This window comes from Lygodium microphyllum, chromosome 2 (assembly GCF_053477565.2).
Source record: "Lygodium microphyllum isolate KBCC chromosome 2, Lygodium_microphyllum_v1.1.10, whole genome shotgun sequence".
Taxonomy (NCBI): domain Eukaryota; kingdom Viridiplantae; phylum Streptophyta; class Polypodiopsida; order Schizaeales; family Lygodiaceae; genus Lygodium; species Lygodium microphyllum.
In genome coordinates, this window is record NC_141136.1 from 47,856,873 (window position 1) to 47,879,704 (window position 22,832).

At 45.2% G+C, this 22,832-nt stretch overlaps 1 protein-coding gene across 4 annotated transcripts in view; it reads right to left on the reverse strand.

The window, feature by feature from the left end:
* CAT9 (cationic amino acid transporter 9) overlaps positions 1-22,832 on the reverse strand; it is an 89,989-nt gene that overhangs the window by 39,475 nt on the left and 27,682 nt on the right. For 2 of the 4 annotated variants that reach the window (XR_015693170.1, XM_087693195.1), the window contains exon 2: positions 10,086-10,498. Coding sequence is in view for 3 of the 4 variants with exons in the window: in XM_087693195.1 (XP_087549321.1) it covers positions 10,086-10,498 (413 nt within the window). In the remaining variant the exon portion in view is untranslated. Of the gene's footprint in view, positions 1-10,085; positions 10,499-10,599; positions 11,116-11,310; positions 13,472-22,832 lie in introns of all 4 variants that reach the window. The other 2 variants (XM_087693215.1, XM_087693206.1) reach the window with 2 other exon arrangements.

Genomic DNA, 22,832 nt, shown 5'->3' on the forward strand with positions numbered 1-22,832 from the left:
TTACAGCCACCGCTGGAGTGGGCACAAGTAAGCTTTGGCATGAAAGGTTTGGACACATCGGATTTGCAGTATTGAAGGAGATGCAAAAGCAAGGTATGGTTGCTCACCTACCTACAATAACTGAATTGAAGGAACCATGTGAAGCTTATATGATGGGCAAGCAACAAAGAAAGGCATTTCCACAAGAAAGCAAGAATAGAGCACAGGCTTCTCTAGAGTTGGTGCATGCTGACTTGTGTGGTAAGATGCCTACACAGGCCTTGGGGGGATCTTCTTATTTTATGTTGATTGTCGACGACTACAGTAGGAAGATGTGGGTGTACTTCCTTCGTGATAAGGCTCAAGCTTTTGGTAAGTTTAAAGAATGGCTAATACTTGTTGAGAATGAAACAGGGAAAAGTGTGAAGAAATTTAGAACAGATGGTGGTGGTGAGTTCAACTCAAAGGAGTTTGAAGGCTTTTGCAAGAGCAAAGGGATCAAGCGTCAATTGACGACACCTCACACACCTCAGCAGAATGGTGTTGTGGAACGCAGGAATCGTACCATTGTGGAGATGGCAAGATGCATGCTAAAGGGCAAGGGATTGCCTAACCATTTTTGGGCTGAAGCTGTTAATACTGCAGTCTACATTCTAAATCGGAGCTACACAAAGGCTCTCAAGGGAAAAACACCTCATGAGGCTTACACTGGTAAGAAACCATCTGTTTCAATTTTCAGAATTTTTGGATGTGAATGTTATGCACATGTTCCAGATGAGAAGAGAAACAAGTTACAACCAAAAAGCAGAAAATGTATCTTCTTGGGTTATAGTGATGAGCAGAAGGCTTACAAATTATATGACCAAGAGGCAAAGAAGATCATCGCGAGCCGTGATGTGGTGTTCAAGGAGGAGCCGCATAAAGTGGAGGAGGAGAAGGCAAGTTCTTCCACTTTATCATCAAGCGAAGAAGTAGTCCACTATGAACCTGTCCCGAGAGCTATCCCTATCCTTAAGGAGGAGGAAGCATCATCTTCAGATGATGAGGAAAAAGTTCACCAACCTGACATCACCCCACCGGAAAAGCCATTGCCGCGCTGGGTGAAGCAGCTCTATGACCACAATAATCCTATGCCTGCATCTATTGAGGAGAAGGCAGACGGACCAAGGAGGTCTCAGAGAATAGAGGAGCAAAGGAGGGCTTCTGCTCACATAGTCAATATGGCCTTGATGGTTGAGATTATGAGAGAAGTAAAGGAGCCAACTGACTTAGAAGAAGCACTTGCAGATCCATCATGGAAGGATGCTATGCAGGCGGAGTATGACAGCATAATGAAGAATGACACTTGGGAGCTAGTGGATCGACCAGCAAAGCGGAAGGTTATTGGCACCAAGTGGATCTGGAAGGTAAAGTACAAGGCTGATGGTACCTTAGAAAAGTACAAAGCTAGACTGGTTGCCCAAGGATTTTCACAAGTTGAAGGGTTTGATTTTCAAGAGTCATTTGCCCCAACTGCCAGAATGACCACTATTCGCACAGTACTTGCAGTGGCTGCCCACAAGAAGTGGCCAGTGTACCAAATGGATGTTAAGTCAGAGTTCTTAAATGGTGACCTCAAGGAGGAGGTGTACGTGGCTCAGCCACCAGGGTTTGAGGCCCCCCATTCTGAGAACAAAGTGTGTAAACTAAAGAAGGCATTGTATGGGCTGAAACAAGCCCCCAGAGCATGGTACCAGCGGATAGATAGGTTCTTTTTAAACCTAAACTTCAAAAGATGTGCCTCAGATGCTAACTTGTATGTTTACAGGGATGGTAAAAAGTCTGTAGTAATTGTCCTATATGTGGACGACCTTCTTATTACAGGTGACTATGAAGATATGATCAACCAAACTCGAAAGGCTTTGAGCTCTGAGTTTGAAATGACAGACTTAGGCTTGCTGCACTATTGTTTGGGGATTGAAGTCTGGCAAGAGCCAGGAAAGATCTTCATCTCTCAGAAGAAGTATGCATGGGAGATCTTGAAGGCATTTGGCATGACCGAGTGCAAGGAGATAGCTACACCTATGGAGGTGAATGCAAAGTTATCCGTCGAGGATACATCAGCATTAGCAGACATTGGGAGGTATAGGAGGTTGGTCGGCAGTCTGATCTACTTGTGTAACACCAGACCAGATATCAGTTTTGCTGTTGGTGTTTTGAGCAGGTTCTCAAACAAGCCTCATGAGAGTCATTGGAAGGCTGGGATGCGGGTGCTCAGATACTTGAAGAAAACTCTTGATTATGGTATCACATACAGTTTCGGAACTTCTCTTGTGGGGAACTGTGACTCAGATTGGGCAGGAGACATTGATTCCAGGAAGTCAGTTTCTGGTTATTGTTTCTCTTTGGGTTCAGGAATTTTCTCTTGGATTAGTAAGAAGCAACCAACAGTGGCATTGTCTTCTACCGAAGCAGAGTACAAGGCAGCTTGTTTTGCTGCATGTGAGACCGTATGGTTGAGAAGGATTCTATGGCATATGGGAGTGCAAGATGAAGAACCAACTGTGCTGAGATGTGACAATCAGAGTTGCATCGCCATTGCCAAAAATCCAGCGTTTCATGCACGCACCAAACATATAGAGATCCAGTATCACTATGTGCGTGATTTGATGGAGGATGGGATAGTGGAATTGGTCTACTGTCCAACAGAGAAAAATGGAGCAGATATCTTCACCAAAGCACTTACGAAGGATCTGCTTCAAGTTCATCTTCAGAGACTCGGCATTGGGCCGAGGAGATAGTTCACCTATGGGTGGACATTGAGGGGGGGTGTTAGATATGATCAATGCCCCACCCTCATTAGGTGCTACTAATGATCCATGGTGCTCAAAGTTGTAAGGCCCCCATTATGAGGAGAAGCCAAATGTGAGCCCGGACATTGGTTGAGTCCTGACTTGTATATCAGATGAGGTCTATGTGACCGGATGGCAAAAAGGTGACTATTGTGGGTCTAATCTTTTGGTTAGACAGAGTGGTTAAGCTGGTAGCAACTCGAGGCACATTGCATTGAGTTGCGTGGTAAGGGAGTTAAAAGGGGCCCCTATTGTGGGGTCCGGGGGCCGCGGAAGCGGCCCCTGGCTGGGGGGGTCCCAGGGGGGCCAGCGGCCCCCCTGGCGGGGGTCCGGGGGCAGCGCCCTCGGCCCGATGGTAAAGGGAATATTCCCTAGAATATTCCCTGGCCGACTAGTGGAGGCTCATATGGTAGGTCGGTCAGCAGGCCGACCTAACGACCTTCGCGGGCTATAAAAGCTAAACCCCTTCGCAGCCATCACACACTCATCTTTCACCCAGTCAGAGTTGTTGTTCCAGGTAGCCTTAAGCTCTTCACCTATCTTCTGTCTAGATCGCCATCTAAGCTTCACACAGTGGAAGCGCACGGGTGGACAGAGCCATCTTTGTATCAGTTGTTTGGAGTTAAAGAATTTACTGATTCTCCTCTTATATGTTGTGTACTCTCTATCTCTTTCTCAGATTCTATTCGCTGCGCCGTGTAATATTTTACATGAACATCATTTTTAATAAGAACAGGCTGATATTTGGCATGTACAATCATGAGCACACCCGAATAATGCATGGCCTGTGTTCCTGCATAGAAGAAACGAAAGCCATGGCAATCCACAACTTTACCGGCGTCACCGTGACTCTTGTGCTCAACAGCGCACAGGACATCCCACTGATTCTCATACAATGCCATCCACATGGCATGTTGCTTGTGACGAGAACAAATCCCTCGCACATTCCACGTGGCCACTTTCATGTGTATACAAAACACAATCAGGTACGAGGCACAGCTTGCCTCGATTTGACTTTGTCGGCGAGAATGTCCAGGACTCCCTCATCCAAGAAATCCGCCAACACCGCAAAAGAGTTCTGAGGGCCAGATTTGGAAGTAGACGGCATATCTGCTTGCTTGGGGTTGGAACGTGGGTAACGACGATCCCACGGAGTAATGACGTTGCCTCTGGTATCAAAAGCCAGCTGTGCAGGTGGGCCCTTTAGACGATCCGAATACATTTTCCTGGCTGGTTGATGACGGGGAGCTGAAGAAACCATAGCAGGAGCAGAGCGCTCAGAAGACATCATGTCCTTCCTGCGCATGTATGTTCGCATGGAATCTTGTGAGGTAGTAGGCACAGTACTCTCCATGCCAGCACCAATCCTGTTGCCTTTTTTGGCACGTACGTCAACCCAATCAGTGGCACGGGAATCCAGACCCGAAACCTGTTGTTTACCTTTGGCCAGAGCTTGGGGCGGGTGGATAGTATCCTGCGACAGAGCATCACACACCATATCTTCCATGGGCGGAGCAACATGACCCGTATCTGAAACGTGTTGTTGCTCAGGGCATTCAGCCATAAAGTGCCCCAACTGTCCACAGGAAAAGCAATGGCCTGCAAAATTGCCCCATTTCAAACGAAAGTGGAGCGGATGCATGCCAGAGCAATTGAGGCGTAACCAAGCAGGCCGTTTCCTTGCAGTATCCCATAACATGCACAAGCGGTTGCGATTCACAGCCCTGAGACTAAGAGGGACCAGAACCGTGCCCACAGCGGCCATAGCATCCTTCAATAGCGGCCAATAAACAGCCGGACAATTTTCCACTTCTACCCACACAGGGCATTCACGTTGCAGGAGGCGTTGGAAATCTGCCATCGGGCGCCATGGAACCACATGAACCAACCGACGATCAAAAAACAACGGCAGTTTAGACAGGAGAGCAGCACGGTGCGTCTCGGTTTTCAAGAGGACCTCAAAAAAACCTCGGGATCCAACAAAAATCTCTTCAACACATTCCCCTTGTAGCAGACTCTGCAGCCATTGGCGAATACGGGAAAGCAGCGGGATTCGACGAGTGAAGAAGAGTATCACCGCGCGATCATAAAATACCGAAAAGGAGCGTAGGACAGTTTTTGGGTCGACGGTAGCTTCCAGAACATCGTCTGGAGCAGAGTCAGAGAAGGCTTCCTGATTATGTTGAACATATTCACCAAGCAGAGTGTTGGCAAATTCCAACAGATGCTCCCAGTCCATCTCCTGAGAGTCCACAGAATCCGAAGCAACCTGCGCATAGGAAGGATCCGGAGTAACACCTATCTCTTCCGTTGCATGCTTGGTACGTTTACCCGCAGGCTGGATGTCAAGACCCGGGGGCAATTCTTCAGTGCACGGAACCATGTTCTCCGGTTCCTCAGCATCAGAGTCCGGGCCAAGTGCTGCCACTGTTTGGTCTATGAAATCCAGATCCAAACCAGCCATCGTGTATGACGCGCTGATCTCGAAGAAGGGCTGACCGACAGTGCAGAGCGGGACCGCTCTCTCTCTCTCTCCCTCTCTCTCTCTGTGTACAGAGCAGGGGGCACGCTATCCCGGACGCTGCCTCTCTGACGATGGTCAGGTTCAGGTTTTGACAGGAGCTGGGCGCCTCTGCACGAAAGGAGGAACGCACGCAGGAGGAGCCTCGAACGGCAGCACAGGCGAAGTAGACGGGGCGGCTGCAGACGTTTCAGCGGGACAGGCAGTAGACAGGGCGGTGGCTGACAGGAGCGGGCAGCGTCTGTCAGGCGACGTTTAACAGGCGAGGGCGGATAGGTCGGGCAGGCGATGGCGTCTGACAGGCGAGGGCTGGTCTGATGGCGAACAGGACGATGTGCAGGTCCTGCGACGGGTCGGACAGGTCAGACGGGCGGTGCCGCAACGGGTCAAGTTGGGGCGAGAGGGCGCAGGCGAGACGGGGCGAGGGGGCTCAGGTAAGGGCGACGGCTGGGGACGCGAGTCGTAGGTCGCGCAGGCAGCGGCAACAGGTCGCGCAAGACGGGGCGTCGTCAGGGCTCCTGTCGAGAGGGCAAAACGGCAGCGCGCTAGGTCAGAATGGCCTCTCTCTCTCTCTCTCTCTCTCTCTCTCTCTCTCTCTCTCTCTCTCTCTCTCTCTCTCTCTCTCTCTCTCTCTCTCTCTCTCTCTCTCTCTCTCTCTCTCTCTCTCTCTCTCTCTCTCTCTCTCTCTCTCTCTCTCACACACAACCATGTACCTGACGCGACCTATCTCTGACGTATGTACCAGTCTCTGATGCGACTGATGTCTATGACACGCGTATCTACATCTAACAAAACTGATGTCTAACGTGAACGTACCTGAAGCGATTGTACCAGAGCATGAATACTGACCTGAATGTACTTGATGCAATGTATGCATTGATGTGTGAATGCTCACGTAAAGTACTGATACGTCAATGACGGCTCTAACTGACGAGGGAATACTGATAGTGATGCCTCTGACTGAACGAGACGGCTCTGACTGATGAGGGGGTACTGATAGTGATGCCTCTGACTGACCGTGACGGCTCTGATTGACAGGGAAGCTTTGACTGAAGTGAATGTGCTAATGCGACAGTGACCGCTCTGGGGGTACCGACATGAACATCTATCATGATCAATGCACTGACCGACAGACAGTGAGTCTGATCCTAGCACAATAGTGAGATTGTTCCCAACAAGGGGTTGCTCATCAGTCAAACAGACAGAAGGGCCTACTTTCTTGGCATTGAGTGGATGTCTTAGTTTGCTAGATGGCAGAGACTATTGAAAGAGAAACCAATGGGCATGAAACTGAACTTGACACATAACCAATTGGGCTGACCACAGGAGGCACTCCATCAAAGGGACGGTACAAGACTCCAACTAAAGATGAAAAAGTTCTACTATAGACAAAACAGAAGGTGAGCTCGTGAAAATGCCACTCCAGCAAGTGCCAAGCGATGGACAAAGATGCATAGGCTAATTGCAACAAATGGTTTGGATGACGTGAAAGCCCTCATAAGAGCTGAGATTGCAACAATATGTATACCAATGATTGACAAGGTAACAAGAGACATGAATGCAATGCAAGAAACATGGAGAAATGAATTAAATGCTAAAATGGATGCAAACCTAAAAGCATGTATAAAGGTGTAAGGCGGCATGCAACAAAAAGTGATGAATGACATGGATACAAAGCAAAAAGACATATATGACAAATTGCAGGAGACATTCAAAAGGGAGCTAAGTGCTGCGATAGATGCAAATGGAAAATCATACATTAATGGTTGAGATGATGCAAAATAGAAAGAAATCAAGGCTGACTCATAGGGTTATATGACAGATAACTTGAATAAAGTGATGCCTGAAAAGTAGATATGGATGCATTGAAACCTGATACAAATGCACACATAGCAGTCAAGGATATGGAGATTACTGAATTGAAAAGGAAGTTAGAGGCATGTAAGAAAGAATTAGCGACACATAAGTCAATGATGGATGCATAAACAACAATGCCAATTGCACCAAAATTAAAGAAAGAGCTGGAAAGTTTAAAAAATGACATGCACACATGGGTGAATGTGATAGAGGGGCCATCTATCTGAGAAACTTGCTAGCTGCAATTCAATTTTCTTGTGAGGTACCTATAGTTGTCTACTGCGACAGCCAAAGTGCCATTGCTCTTGTGGGCAATCCAATCATCACCCCTTGAACACGGCATGTGGTGATTCATTTTGATTTCACCAGAAAGCAAGTTACGCTGTCAAAGAGTTTACTGTTCATAATATAAATCATGGGATTCTTATGAACACAGAAGAACTTCACTGGGAATTATATGAGAAATTTGCATACAAAATTCAGACATTGTTATCCAATAACCAACTTAGTTACATAAGTTCTTTTGTATTTAGCATATAATTTTCAGTTATACCATGTATATTGATGAAAAATAAGTCTATGGGAACCTACAACTTGGTCAACTGGAAGTAATTGACAGTCTGCAAGATAAATCACATTGATTCAGGTGCAAGAATATGGTCAGAACTCAAGAAAAATGCCAAAAGTTGCAAAAAGTCCACTAAGTTCACAGGGGACCTGAAGTAATAGACTTAAGTGACCAGCAAGTGACCTGGGTAAGTCAAAAAGTGACCTGGGCCTGAGCAGGAAGCAGCCCGCATTTTTCGGCGCAAAATGCGGGCTGCACAGTCTAAGCACAACTGGAGAAAGCTGAAGCTATGGTGCATGCTTTGGAGCATGCAAACTGAAGATCAACAGGCCCAAAAGCTGAAGATGTAAACACGGTGAAAGCTCCACTTCTCTGCCCATTTGGTCTGACGGAAATGCATGTTGAAACAGTCTATAAAAGGGGAAAATCTGAGAGAAAAGTATTCAGCCTGCTCTTATGCACGACTTCTCTCATTTTATCTACCTCATTCTTGGTCCAATGAAGCCCAACTTGTACCCAAGTACTTGAGTGACTTTGGGGCAAGCAAAGGGTGAGGATTTTGAAGGTATATGGGCTGTTATGGGCTGAAATAACCAGTCATAAACAGGGCAGCCCATTATTATTGTCCATTTTTATGAGCAAACAAGAGATTTATGTGGTTGTAATGGACGGAAATTACCTCTTTTCATCAGGACTTTGTTCATTAATGATTAGAGGAGCTTCTTCATGAGTTTATGCACTCATTTTGAGCTTGATTATGGGCTGGAATTTTCTGTTTTAAAACAGGGCTGAAGCTAAAATTATGCTTCTTCAATTCATTTCATGTATCATTGGCCCAAATCTTGAATGTATTTGAGTCTATCAACATAATACTTGTTCCAAAGGGTTGAAATCCATCTATGTACTTGAAATAAAAGCCATTAGAACTTACATTTGATATTCATAATTGAATTGAGAATCTGAAAATATCATTTATGATATGATGTATGTATCCAGAGGCATTTGATGTAATCAAGATAGAGTTATTTCTTCCGTTCATGTATGCTAAATACATAGAGAAAAAGCTTGAATTCTTCTTCCGTACCTAAATCATTTCTAAATCCCGGATCTTATTAAACCCCAATCTATTTCCCCTTCCTGAACTCTGAATCCTAAACTCCTCTTCTGCACTAAAGCCCCGGTGGTAGAGCTTCAGCCCTTAACACGACGACAACGCTAGGTACTATTCATCTAAATTGTGCCTTCTAGTGATAATTTTGTAGATATTTTGGCCAAGGTAGTCAACAGGCCAGTTCTCCAATACTTTCTACCCTAAGATCAACTTGGGTATACTCTCCTCTACTTCTTCAGATTGACTGGGAAAGGATGCTTCCCTCTTACTTCTCCTTCCACTTAAAGAGGGGGCAGTTTCTTTCTCTTGATAGTGACAATGATGATACTTACAGTTTTTCACTCTCAAATATTTATTTACTTTGTATTATACATTATGGACATTTGTAACTTCATCCGCACTGTCAGGATGACATGATTGTAAAAGGGCACCTGGACAAGTGAACCATTCCCCTGTAAGGACACTATCCAAGTAACACTATTGCATTGCATTCCGCATGGGCATGGAAACTTGCATCTTCCTTTGTATTACCCCATGCATTGGCATTCTGTTCATGTAAACATGCATCTATGCGTATTTATTCCTTTTCAGTCACCCTTCAAGTTGTCGAGTCTGAATCCACCATAACTCGTAGCATTGCATGTGGCAATCTCCAAAGGCGGTTTTTTTTCTTATGCTTGCTTGTTGGCTTTGCTTTCTTGCTTGTTAATACGTCGTATTGCTTGTCTCTCCACATATTCTCCATATAATTGGCACGCACACACACACACACACTCTTAGGTAATCCCTAGGCACTTATCCTAGTGGTGTGTGGAATAGTTTTGCTTGTATTATGAAGGTAGTAGGGACTATCCATCCTTATTTTCCGTACTTCGGGGCACACTGACTCAATAGAACGAACATTGATTTAAAACCCTCACTTAATGCTAACTCTTGAGATAAATTAAAAAGTCAACACCTTATCCTGTCTCTGAAATCAAACAGAATGAAAAACAAGTGCTTTAGTATATGTATACTACAAAATATCTAAGATGTCATACATCCAGAAGACTGCACAGCAAGAAACACTTGTGCACAAGGGTCATTACTGTTACAAGGAAGCTCTCAGTAAAGAAAAAGAGGTACCAAAATGATGTTTTAGCAAAAGCTTACTTTGAGATAATCAATGTCATACCTTCATAATGAGCACATGCAACCACAAAACAACCAACTTCGTACCTTTGTAACAGTCATGATAGCATTCACAGTAGCAGATTCACGAACTCCTTGGCATAAAACCCAGGTCATTATCAATAGCAAAACTGGAGCAACAACATTTACAGAGAGAAAGCCACCTAGAAGAGATTTGCCTCCTGGACCAAACCATGTTGGTATCCTTCCATTCAGAGCAGGAATCAGTTCTAGAATGTTTATCAAGTAGCTTGAGAGACTCCGCGTAATGCTGGCTGCACCAATATGATAGTCAAGCATAAGCTGGCAGAAAACCATAAATGCCACGAGCTCATTAAAAGCTGTGTATGCATAAAGGTATGCCCCTCCAACAAGTGCTGGGAAACGAGATGACAGTTCTGCATAGCACAAGGCATTTGCAACGCAAGCCAAACCAGCAAGTCCAAAGCTTACAGTCACACCTGGTACAGCCAAGGTTCACATTAGATCCAATGTAGAGAGCGCCCAAGTAAAGTGCATGCAAATCCCTCATGTTTCTCAAGTTGGCTAATAAAAAACTCACTAAAATGTAGTATGGGTTGAAAATGGAAAAGCATGAGGAGAAGGTATTTGCATTCCCATAGACACTGCCTTTCCCCACCCAAATATGAAAAGAAGAACAAACCACCAAACAAGAGTCCAATGAGTGGTAAAGAGTAAGTGTGCTTGCCAAATCTGTAATCAGCATTTGAAGAGCTATTTTCAAAGTCATCTCTAACAAAATTTATACATTTTATTGTTACAAACACCAATTTAACTGCAGGTCTTTGGTGTCCGTGTGTTGACACTCTGATCCTTTTTTAAAGACACCCACTATTGCTAACATCTAACTAAACTATCATCTATCAAACTACATAATGACAGCCTGCAGAAAGGAAACTCAGAGCTGCCAGAGCCAGAGACAAGAAATAGCAAAAGAAGGTAGATAATATTTGTGATCGGTTGCCTATCTTTCAGGCACCCAGCCAGCCCTCATTTTCAGGCCCTATGCACAGCATCTTCCCCCTCTTTCTTTCCAGCATTTCTTGATCACCTTCACCTATGAGAAATCCAAGCAGATTTTGAAGGCCATCAAAAGAAAGTATGAGAGGAGTTACAAACAAAACACAAGTGCTCAGTGGAGTAGCATTCAAGAAGGAGATAAATCTCCAAGCTTTGTAAGATTGTTACTATAAGAAGCAAGCATGCTGCTAGTGTGAAGGCTTATTCTAAAATAAGATGAGTTTGAAGTTACCTGCTAACTTATAAAAGTCTTCTTCAGTTCCAACATATCTTTTGCAATCTGATCTGCCTAGTTGTGATAAGCTAAATGCTCTGATCTTGAAGCAAAACATGTGTCTAAAGGCATGAAGGTGTTTATGCCACTAAAGGAAAAGGTGACAAGAAGGATGATACTTCTTTTTCACATCAAAGCCTCAAAGTCCAATTTCAGGTGAACAATCTTCTTCCTTGATATCCAAGCCAAACCAGGAAGTACTAAATCTGTTAGCAGATATATTATACATCATCTTCTTCTATGCACATGTCCTACTTGTGAACCTTAATCTGGGTCAGATGAGAACTTTGGGAGTTTTATCCCTGTCTCAGCCTGTCATACATGCTCATCTGTCAGTCCTCTTCATTCCAGGCACATTAGGTGGAGATTAGAGTGCTTTTGCCACTAGTTGACTTGAGCCGGTTCACATGAGTGCCACATATAACACATGGCAGTAGAGGCACCCTATTTTCAGCTGCTGGGTGGTCAGGTCAGCTCTTAAGACATCATCATCATTAGGCTGGCCTGTTTGCTGGTCACTCCTTGTTTATAGCTGCCCAGTCCATGGCTCCCATTTTCAAATCTAGTCACCCTTCCAACCATCATCACTTCCCACATCTTCCTCAATCAGATAATCTGCCATCACTCCAGCACCCTGCAGTGACACACCTCCATAGTGTCCAAGGGCTGATAGCATGCAGTCTTGTATCAATGTTTTCAGATGAGCGAACCTTTTATTTCTATTGCATTTTATCTCTGGTCTCTCTCCTCTCTTCGTGTTTCTCTTTTGTTGTGCACTTTCACATGGTATCATCACCAAATTGAGAAACAAATAGCCATTTTTTACCATGTTTTCCCCCTTAATTTGCTGTGTTTTCAATCCCTATTGTTACGTCCCTAGACGTCTAGATGGGAGCTAGTACCATTGGTCACAATGGTCATGAAGTGACTTAGTGCAATGCACTAAAGCACTTCGAGGTTAGGGCAGCCGAGTCCTATTTATAGGACTCATGGCCCTATTATGCACATTCATTGTGTGATCACAACTCTTCGACTCTTGGCCCATTGGCCGACGTATCCACACACCGAGATGGTGTGGGCTAGAGATATGGGATGCCAACCCTTGGGATGTGGTCATGACCCACAATGCTACTAGCTCCTAGGCTTAAGGGTGAGCCCATTTGGCTTTATGGTTAGGAGGTGAGTCTGATGTCCAATTCCTTTTATTCAATCAAACATCCCCCTAGGATCTAACTTGCACACAAGACATGACACAAGCTATATTCACAATAAAAGGGACTAGACATCAAACTCGCCTCCTAACCATAGAGCCAAACAGGATCACCCCCACACCTGGGAGCTAGCAGCACTCCGGGTCACGGCCACGTCCCAATGGTTGGCGTCTCATACTGCTAGTCCACACAGTCCCGGTGTATGGATGCGTTAGCCAATGGGCCAAGAGTCTAAGAGTGGTGATCACACAATGGATTTTAGGGGGTGAAAGAGCACACCGCACTTCTCAATGTAAAAGCATTGTTGTGTGGTGCCAAAGGGTGCCAAGGTTCTTACATCAACCTATGTATGCTCTTCATTTCACATGGAATTCAGTAACATTCTGGTTCATGTCTATTCTCTCTCCCCCCCCCCCCCTCCCTCTCTTTCACATCTTCTCTTTCATGCAGTTTTGAGGGTCAAAGAAGGTCGTTCTTGCTGGGCTGGAAGGCCCACCACACTGGCGATCCTTGCCACAACAATGCCTAGGAATCTCTGGTGTTCCAGGCCATCCTTGCTGTGTGCTAAGAACCCAGTGCTGTCACCAATCCGTTACATTCCAGCTTCAAACAAACACGGCATCCCTGCAAATCAATGCCAATCATGCCTTTCTGCTCAGTTGCCTTTCGGTGTACACCTTCATCCACCTGCAGAATCGGTCAAACTTCAACCAGCCTCCACACTGCAAGCAGTTCCCCCAACAACCACAACAGCCAAACAGCTTGATGAAATTCCCCCTCAGACATATCATCCAATCGCTAGCAAGTCGGTGCTGCCCCATCAACCACATGTCAGCCAGTCCCCCCACCAGCTTGCTGTCAGCCTGTTTGCCCTGCCCACCAGCCAGCAATTGACAACCTACGTCTGCCTGCAACCACTTGCCAAAGTCACATTTATTATAACAACTTCTTACTAAAGCTGTGCTATGATGTGAGCAATGCAGTCTTTAACATATATTAAGGGCATACTCAAAAGAAAAGGCATGAAGAATACGTAACCATATTCCACACATGAGTTTTAATGACAAAACAACATGGCTGGAATAATTACCCCTATTCCACATATGAGTTTTAAAGATATAGCAACATGTTGGAGGCATAGTGAAAGTAATTAGTCAAAAATGGAACTAGCAAATGCTGAAAATTTTCAAGAGTTACATTGATCTATCTTTTGGACTTGGCAATACATGTTTGTGAGCACCTTACAATTACTTATAACAGAATGTGAGTAGACAATAGATTATATAAGTAATGGAAATTTTACATTTTTACAATCACTTACAAGGAAATGTGCATATATAATGAATTATTTTTACTATTCATGGTGGGAAATTATTTGCATAGCTGCATGTTATGGATTTCATATGCGTATCTATCATATTTGTGGCATGTAGAAGTTGTATAAGTTGCATCTTTTAAGTGTTTTTGAAAAAAAAAAATAAGTACTACAATGAGAAGGTGGGATGCTACTATTATGAGGTGGGAGACAACATTTGGACAACATACTTTCGAAGTTCGGAAGAAAAACACTCTCAAGCAATAAATCTTTTTCTACCAACTGAGATATTTGATTGTGGAATAACTTCGGGGGACATGCAAGGATGCAACTAGGTGTGAATAAGGGAGCCAAAGGTTGTTAGAACTTGATATCACTGTCCAATGGGCTTCTCTTGGTGGATTAGATAGCAAAGAGCTTAAGGCTCCAACAATCCACACTACTCAAATTATTGCAAAGCTCTTACCCAATTTGAGTACACTACTTTGGCAACACTCGCATGCATCCTACACTCAACTGCCCTCCAGATCTTTCCACACTCCACACACACTAGGGAACATGTTCCGCCTTGGGCCATGCCCCAAAAATAGACAATATGATGACAAGTGCAAAGAGCTCTAGAAACACCTCCGGACCCGAGGAATACTAAGGCAGATCACAAACAGCCTAACAAGGAACCCCGCAGACAAATGATGACCCCCTTACTCACCATAAGAGGTAAGCATACAAGCACATGCAACATTGGGATTTGTACGATCTATTCATGACCTAGGATGTAGCCACCATATGGCACAAGTGACTCAAGCCACACCCATCAACACCCATAGGAGATCCAAAGATTTGGCGCTGATATGCAGAGAGGTCCATGTTAATAGAGATCCAACAACAAAAAGAAGAGAGAGTGGCTAAAACCAGCCTTCCTTCCATGGATGGTTGGTAATTCCCTAATTACAACTTACAGCAACAACATTTATTACAAAACTGAGAAATGTAAATTAACTCTCAATCCTGGACAATGGACACCCTCTTGGCCCCAGAACTGGCACCCCTTTCGGTATTTCTTTAACTTAATTGAAGAAAAAGTTGATGTACAAAGAGATGTCCCCAATCCCTTTCAGTATTCCAACTCCCCTTACTGTCCAAAATGACCGACAAGTCTTCAATCTGCTTTGCCTCTTGATTTGAGCAATCAATTGACCTTGACCCGCTTTGATGGAGATGAAAAATGCCCCAAATTCATTGCTTTGTCTCTCCACTTGAATTTGATTGAAGCTTCAACCCTATTGAATCCAAGTCTTGGAGCTTCCAATTTTCAGCGCACTTCCCAAGGCGGATGTCAAAACCCTGATTCCTATTGTAAATTAGGGTTTACAACAGAGATTGACTGAAATCTCTTCCTTTGATGGCTCAAACTGTTGCAAAATGCTGAGATAACTTGAAAGACCGCTGCGGGATGAGAGAGAATGCTGTGGAGAGAGAAATTTCAGAGTTTCATCGCAAAAAACACTGAAAAACTGTTGTAGCCCTACTCAAATAGCCATAGATACTATCACCTACAGTTTAGGACCACCAAAAAGACTATTGCCCCCTCCTATATGCTGTCATCCGCACCAAAAGGACCTTGGGCTGCTATCACCTACTCCTGGAGAGCTCCAAACTATTGCCACATGCTGTAGGGCTAATCTATCATGGCTACAAATCACAAGGGTAGCCTCTCCTTGCTCTCTAACAACCTCCTTTCTTCTCATGATGGTTGGAATAGACTCCATTAATCCCTAAAAACGTTTTTTCCACTTGCATGGGCAATTTTTGCCAAGTGGCAGCCTTCTGAAATGGTTTTTTCAACATTATCCATAATTAAATATTAATTTTTAATCTTTAAATACTGAAAAGTAATCGAATAATTATTTCAATGCCCAGAAAATAATTTGACTGGCCAATAATTAAATTAGCTAGGCAGCTTCCTTTTCCAAGTATCTTTACACCATCTTTAACCATCAGATTAGTGTTAGGTACCATTAAACACCACTTCTCTAGTGCCACCAACTAGCACTTATGGCCAAATCAATAACATAGACCAAAAACTAGCACCTGTCAGAGTGCAGTGATGCGGAAGCATGGGACCAAGACTGAGAGAGAGTAAACACAGAGCGAAGAGAGAGAGAGAGAAAAGGATACAGTGAAATGCAGAAAATCTGCAGTGTAGAATGATGTATAGAAATGCAGAAATATACACGGGTGCAGAGAAAATATCTGTGTATGTCTCCACCTTGAGGACCTCGATCTCCGTCAACCCGCGTGCTGTCAGTCTCAGCAGGCTGTCTCTGTCAAATGCAAGTGACCAGAGTGTGCTAGAGGACTGCTATAAATAGCAGAAAAATACCACGAAAAAATGGCCATAATTAGGTCGGCTGCATTTAATACAACATTTAATGCAGTCAACTACATAAAAACTATCCGACTGCTGATGTGCCACGTGGCAACTGGTCCAATTGCACTACGACTATTGACATCAAATCTACAAGATTATCCTCTATCTTGCAGTACTCCACATCAATGGTCCTATCCAAAAGCTTCTCACAAATGAAGTGATACTGGATCTCAATGTGCTTCGTCCGGGTATGAAATACAGGATTCCGTACCAAGGCAATGCAACTCTCATTGTCCCACCGCAGAAGAGTAGGACAAGTCTGGGGGCAGTCAAGCTTCTCCAATAATCTCCGAACCCACACAACCTCACATGTGGTGGAAGACACGGCCCGATACTCCACTTCAATAGAAGAAAGGGCTACTGTGGGCTGCTTCTTGCTACTCCAAGAGATAACACCTATACCCAAGGTAAAACAATAGCCTGTAGTAGACCACTGGTGGTCCACATCGCTAGTCCAATCCGAGTTGCTCCAACCTGCAAGAACAAGAGCTGAAGCATCTGTACCTGCTAGATAAGAAACCCCTAAGTCAGAGGGCCCCCTCAAATACCCAAGAATCCTCAGGGCAACCTACCAATGCACCTGTTTGGGTTCACTCATGAGCCCCGCCAAAAGACCCACAACAAAACAAAGATCAACACGAGTGTTGAGTAGCCAAATCAAGGATTCAATTAACTGATGGTAGCAAGAAGCATCCGTCAAGGGAGAATCGAAGTGTGACATCTCAAAAGTCACCAAGAGCTCCTAAATGTATCTCTACTAAGAGATGAAAATCCCCCTCTGAGACTGATAAATCTCGTGACCCAAGAAGAAATGAAGAAGTCCCAAATCTGTCATCTTGAACGTCTGATGTAAAGCTATCTTGATCTCTTGGACCTTCTGTGCCTGGTCACCTGTAGGAATCAAATCATCAACATACAAGATAAACAATAACAACCTGCAGCAAATTCACCAACTGGACTCCTTTTCCGCACGCCCACACTCGCTTCAGCCTAGTTCCTATGTGCAACCCTCCGGCTCGCCCTTGAATCCTAGAAACACAGCCTTCTGTGGTGCTAAAATCTCCTCTTCATGTAGGTTCTTTAATCAATCAGTCCATCTTCACCGCTCTGATACCATGTCAGAGTACAATGATGCGGAAGCGTGGGACCAAGACTGAGGGAGAGTGAACATAGAGAGAAGAGAGAGAGAAAAGGAGACAGTGAAACGCAAAAAATTTGCAGTGTAGAATGCTGTATAGAAATGCAGAAATATACACGATAGAAAATATATGCGTATGTCTCCGCCTTGAGGACCTCGATCCGTCAGCCCGCATGATGTCAGCCTCAACAGGCTCTCTGTCAGATGCAAGTGACCAGAGTGCGGTGGAGGACTAAATAAATAGCAGAAAAATACCACAAAAAATAGCCAGAATCAGATCAGTTGCATTTAATGCAGCCGACTGCATAAAAACGGTTTGATTGCCGCTATGCCACGTGGCAACTAGTTCGACTGCACTACTGCAACTACTGACAAGGCTCCTCCTACACTGCGACTACTAACGTGGCTCCTCCTGTACTGTTTGTAATGCCTGCTGCAGCAGAGCTATCCAGAGAATGATACCTCCAACAGCACCAAATACCCCCAAGTACATGTGCAACATAACTTATAGCAACTTTCGCCCTTGACATCCTGTGATTTTCTCAAATCCCAAGCTCGTAAATTTACTCTAACCCCAATTACACCTCACATGTGCAACATTTACTTAACCATGTGATTAAAAATTAATCCACATGTTAAGTGAGGTTTCGAAAATACATGTCTTCATGACAACCCTCCCCCTTACAATCCTTGCAATAGTCCTCAATTGCACTATCAAATGCATCAAAAGCAAAATAGTGGACTGGAATTTCCACATGGCATCATAGTTAGCACAACATTGTGCACTGCTGCTAAAGCATTCCATATGCCCAACACATGCTGAAAATTACTAGTCAACGTAACATAACATAAGACTCACAAAGAATCTCAAAAATATTGCGAGATTATCATGTGATACGTTTATTTCTCATGAGCCCAACTCATTTGGCAAAACCAAACCATAGCATAGCATAAACCAAGTATAAACCATGGCTAAAACATCAACGGCGTCGTAACATATGCTATTGTCCACAAAACCAACTGAATATCACTGAATATTGATGATCATACACACTGAAAACCAACATTCGTTAATTAGTCTCCGATGATTATTTATCAATGCAAATGTATAATTTCAAAGCTGCAATGAAAACAAGGCCCATCTGCATACCAAACATAGTGACTAGTACACTAAATAGTGATCTCCTAGCAAACATATTGTCAACTATAGTACCCTAAATGTATGTTGAATACATCCAAGATCCACTATATCTAGAGCTGTCCATCACTGAGGAGCAGAGGTGCTAACTTCCTCATGAGCATCAAGTAATAATCTAGACCCCTACTCTCCTCGCCTTATTGAGCCCGAACTAAAGTTTGCTCTAACTGGAAAGCATCAAGGTAAAGTTGCAACAACTGAGGATAGTCTGCCAAATCATCCTCCATCCATTTCGCATCCATTGGTGAATAATTGTGAAACTTCACCAAGTACCTTTTGGAAACCTTACCCCTAATCTTCCGCTCTTTGTGCGCCAAAATCTACTCTGGTATCAATATTTCATCGAGCTCTTCAACCTCAGGCTGAATTTCAGCAAATACATCCTCTACCACATCACCATAAAAAGACCTAAGAAAGCTCACATAAAAGGCATTTTGTATCTGCCAATGTGGAGGCAATTTCAGCCTATAGTATGCATCAATGATCCTCTCCAACACTTGAAATGGTCCATAGTATCTCATAAAAAGCTTTGGATACAATCGCTCTTTGTCATTCATCTCTTTCAACTGTACCTTTTCAAACCGCAGCAATACATAATCGCCCTTTGCAAAATGCAAAGCATGCCTATGACAATCAACTACCCTCATTTTCAGCTTTACTTTCAAATTTACCCTTTTTCTCAGCCTTGGCCTTAGTGACATGTGGCTTGGCATCACTATCTTGAAATCGTGTATCCTTTCCACACAGCAATGTGTCGGCTGTAATAGCAGTTTCTATAAGCTAAGACTATTAGCAGTCATGTTTGTCATGCCTTGTCATCTCCTGCCTGTGAGCCTCAGTCTGAGTCAGACGAGGACATTAAGAGCTCTGACATGTCTGTCATGTGTTATGATGGGGGAGGCTAGTCACTCTCGACTGGCTGTCTTAGGTTGTGTATTTCTTTTTGGCCTCTTTTAGTGGGCAGCCACTGGCTGCCCGGCCACTTTTTGATCACTGATGTGGGGCGCCCATTTTAGGGCATTTTTAGGGTTTGCGCCCATTTTAGGGTTAGGATTAGGGTTTGTCCTTTTGCCTATTTATTGGCAGCCCCCCTCCCCACTTGGTCACTTGTCTTCTTGCAGATTCCAACACTCCTTCTCCCCCGTGGTGGTGCTGCCATCATCATCAGCCTGATCTGGTGCCCTCACTGACGCTGTGGGCTGCGTGTAGGGACTGATCAGTCCATTTCAGTGTATTCAGCATTCATTTCAGTCAGTGCAGATTTCTCTTCCTTATTTTCTGCTTTCTCTCTCCCTCTCCCTCCGTGTTCGTGTTTCCTCTTCCGCAACGCAATCTCACATGGTATCAGAGCCGAAGGAGAGTACACGGAGCTGAGTTTTACGCGGGAGAACACCCACAACCTTGCGTTTGCTGGTCAAGACGTCTCCAACAGCTGAGGCGTCACCTTCTGCACCATCTCCTTGATCAAGGCGGCCTATTTTGGTGTCACATATTTGCGTTTGCTGCTAGCGCCTTCTCCAGTGGCTGCCACGTCATCACCCACCTCTTCCTGCTTGCGTTTTCAGCCTGGGCGGCCCTCCTCCAGCTGGGCGACACTCCTTCAGCCTGCACCTTGCTGTTCTGGCTATTGTTCCATCTTCCGGCGGCTCTTTCCCTGCTGGCGACCTATTCCCAGGCTGCGTTTTGAGGCAGGAGGCTGTTTTTCTGTGGTGATTGCATCGTTGGCATTTGCGTTTGACATCATCCTTGCGTTCTGTGCAAGGCGGCCAGCTCAGGAGCCTCTGGTGTTTGTGTTTCGGCACCGGCAACCTTCCCTTGTTGTGTTTTGGTGTTTTGCAGATTGGAAGATATCTTCTCATCAGTTTACAGGCTTTGATGACTCAGATTACGAGCTTTTGTCTCAACACTCATCTGAACGGAGGCGTGATTTCTATCACGAGGACCGTCGTCCGGAGTCTATTCCTCTTTCCCGTCCCCCTTCTATTCATGTATCTCGGCGAGCCACTTCCAGTGGGCCGAAGATGCAGCCTTTGGTAACCCCTGTACAGGTACCCGTACTTCCTCAGCTGCCCAAAGAGGACCGGTTGGATGGCTCCAACTTTTCTCTGTGGTCCTGCAAGGTGGAGTGTATCTTGGACTCCTTCGATCTTTGGGAGCTTGTTTCTGTTCCTATTCCTCGACCTAAGGTGGATCCCGCAGATGGGACATCTATGGATCGTGCAGCCTTATGGGATCGGCTTAATTCTAGAGCCAGATCTTTCCTCTTTCTGAGTTTGCAGGATTCTGTCCTTGTTCATGTTCACAGGTTGAAGACTGCAGCAGATGTGTGGAGAAAGCTCGCGTCTCTCTATCAACAGAAGGCGTTTGCCCACCGGATATCTCTCGAAAAGAAGTTGCGGATGCTCGCTATTGATGATAGTCCTTCCATGAAGGACCGCATCAACAGATTACAGGATATGAGGGATGAGCTTGCATCCCTCGGTCGGACGATATCTTCTGAAGACATGGCTATGATTCTTTTGACTCAGCTGCCATCGCCTCGATTTGATGTCTTCTACACCAGCCTTCTTACATTGAGGACCCGTGAGAAGCTTCTATGGGAGGAGCTATCCCTGCTTGTCTTGGAGCATGACGAGCGACTCAGAGAGGTCAGTGCTAGTGGATCCGACTCCACTAGAGCTTTTGTTGCAGGTTCGGGAGGACAGAAGAAGAAGAAGAAGTCAAAGGCTAAGAAGAAGGACAGTTCTTCAGGCTCTGACTCAGATTCAGAGAGACCAAAGTGCCCACACTGTGGGAAAGGGACACATCCCAAGGAGAAATGCTGGAAGAAGTACCCTCACCTTCGTCCGAGAGCGGCGGGTGGATCTACATCGGAGCCTTCTTCTACCTCTACACCAGCTGTTACCCATGAGTCAGTATTCCTTCATATCCATGCTTTGGAGGAGGATCCTTCTTCCGTGGCTGCAGTGTCTTCTGCGCAGCCTTGGTTAGTGGACAATGGTGCTTCGAGTCATATGACTCCCCGAGGTTATTTGTTACAGGATCTCCGTCCATCAGAGGGTTCAGTCACTGTTGGTGACATTTTATTCGGTGCCTATTAGTGGTGTTGGCACACTGCCTTTGTTTACTGACCGACCTTCGAGCTCCTTTTCACGGGCCCTACATGTTCCGGATTTGGCCTTCCCCTCCTCTCAGTTTATGGCCTTACGAGGCTTGGCACACGAGTGATCTTCACCGAGCATGCCGTTGTTATTGAGGATTCTCTTACAGGAGCTGTCTTATCTACAGGTTGGCAGGAGAGCGGGCTTTACAGGCTCCATTCCCCTTCTTTGATGCAAGGTCCTCCGAGGCAGTCTATTGCTACACCCGTTCCCGCTTGTGCACCTTCTATTCCACAGGTTTCTTCCCATCCCCCACCTTCTCCTCCGGTGGTTCCCTCGTACCCCCCATCCCTTTCTGAGGGGGACGATCTTGGTGATGCGGCTGTGGATTCCCTGGCCCCTAGTGTTTTAGAGGGGGATTCCCAAGATCGTGAGGAGCTCCTTCAGCGGCAATCTACATCGACGGACTTCACCGACCTTGGCATTCCTCTTGCCACCCCAGGATCCGTTTCTCCCTTGGCCTTCGGCCACATCCAGGATCTAAGAGGGGGTGTTAGCAGTCATGTTTGTCATGCCTTGTCATCTCCTGCCTGTGAGCCTCAGTCTGAGTTAGACGAGGACATTAGGAGCTCTGACATGTCTGTCATGTGTTATGATGGGGGAGGCTAGTCACTCTCGACTTGCTGTCTTAGGTTGTGTATTTCTTTTTGGCCTCTTTTAGTGGGCAGCCACTGGCTGTCCGGCCACTTTTTGGTCACTGATGTGGGGCGCCCATTTTAGGGCATTTTTAGGGTTTGCGCCCATTTTAGGGTTAGGGTTAGGGTTTGTCCTTTTGCCTATTTATTGGCAGCCCCCCTCCCCACTTGGTCACTTGTCTTCTTGCAGATTCCGACACTCCTTCTCCCCCGTGGTGGTGCTGCCATCATCATCAGCCTGATCTAGTGCCCTCACTGACGCTGTGGGCTGCGTGCAGGGACTGATCAGTCCATTTCAGTGTATTCAGCATTCATTTCAGTCAGTGCAGATTTCTCTTCCTTATTTTCTGCTTTCTCTCTCTCTCTCCCTCCGTGTTCGTATTTCCTCTTC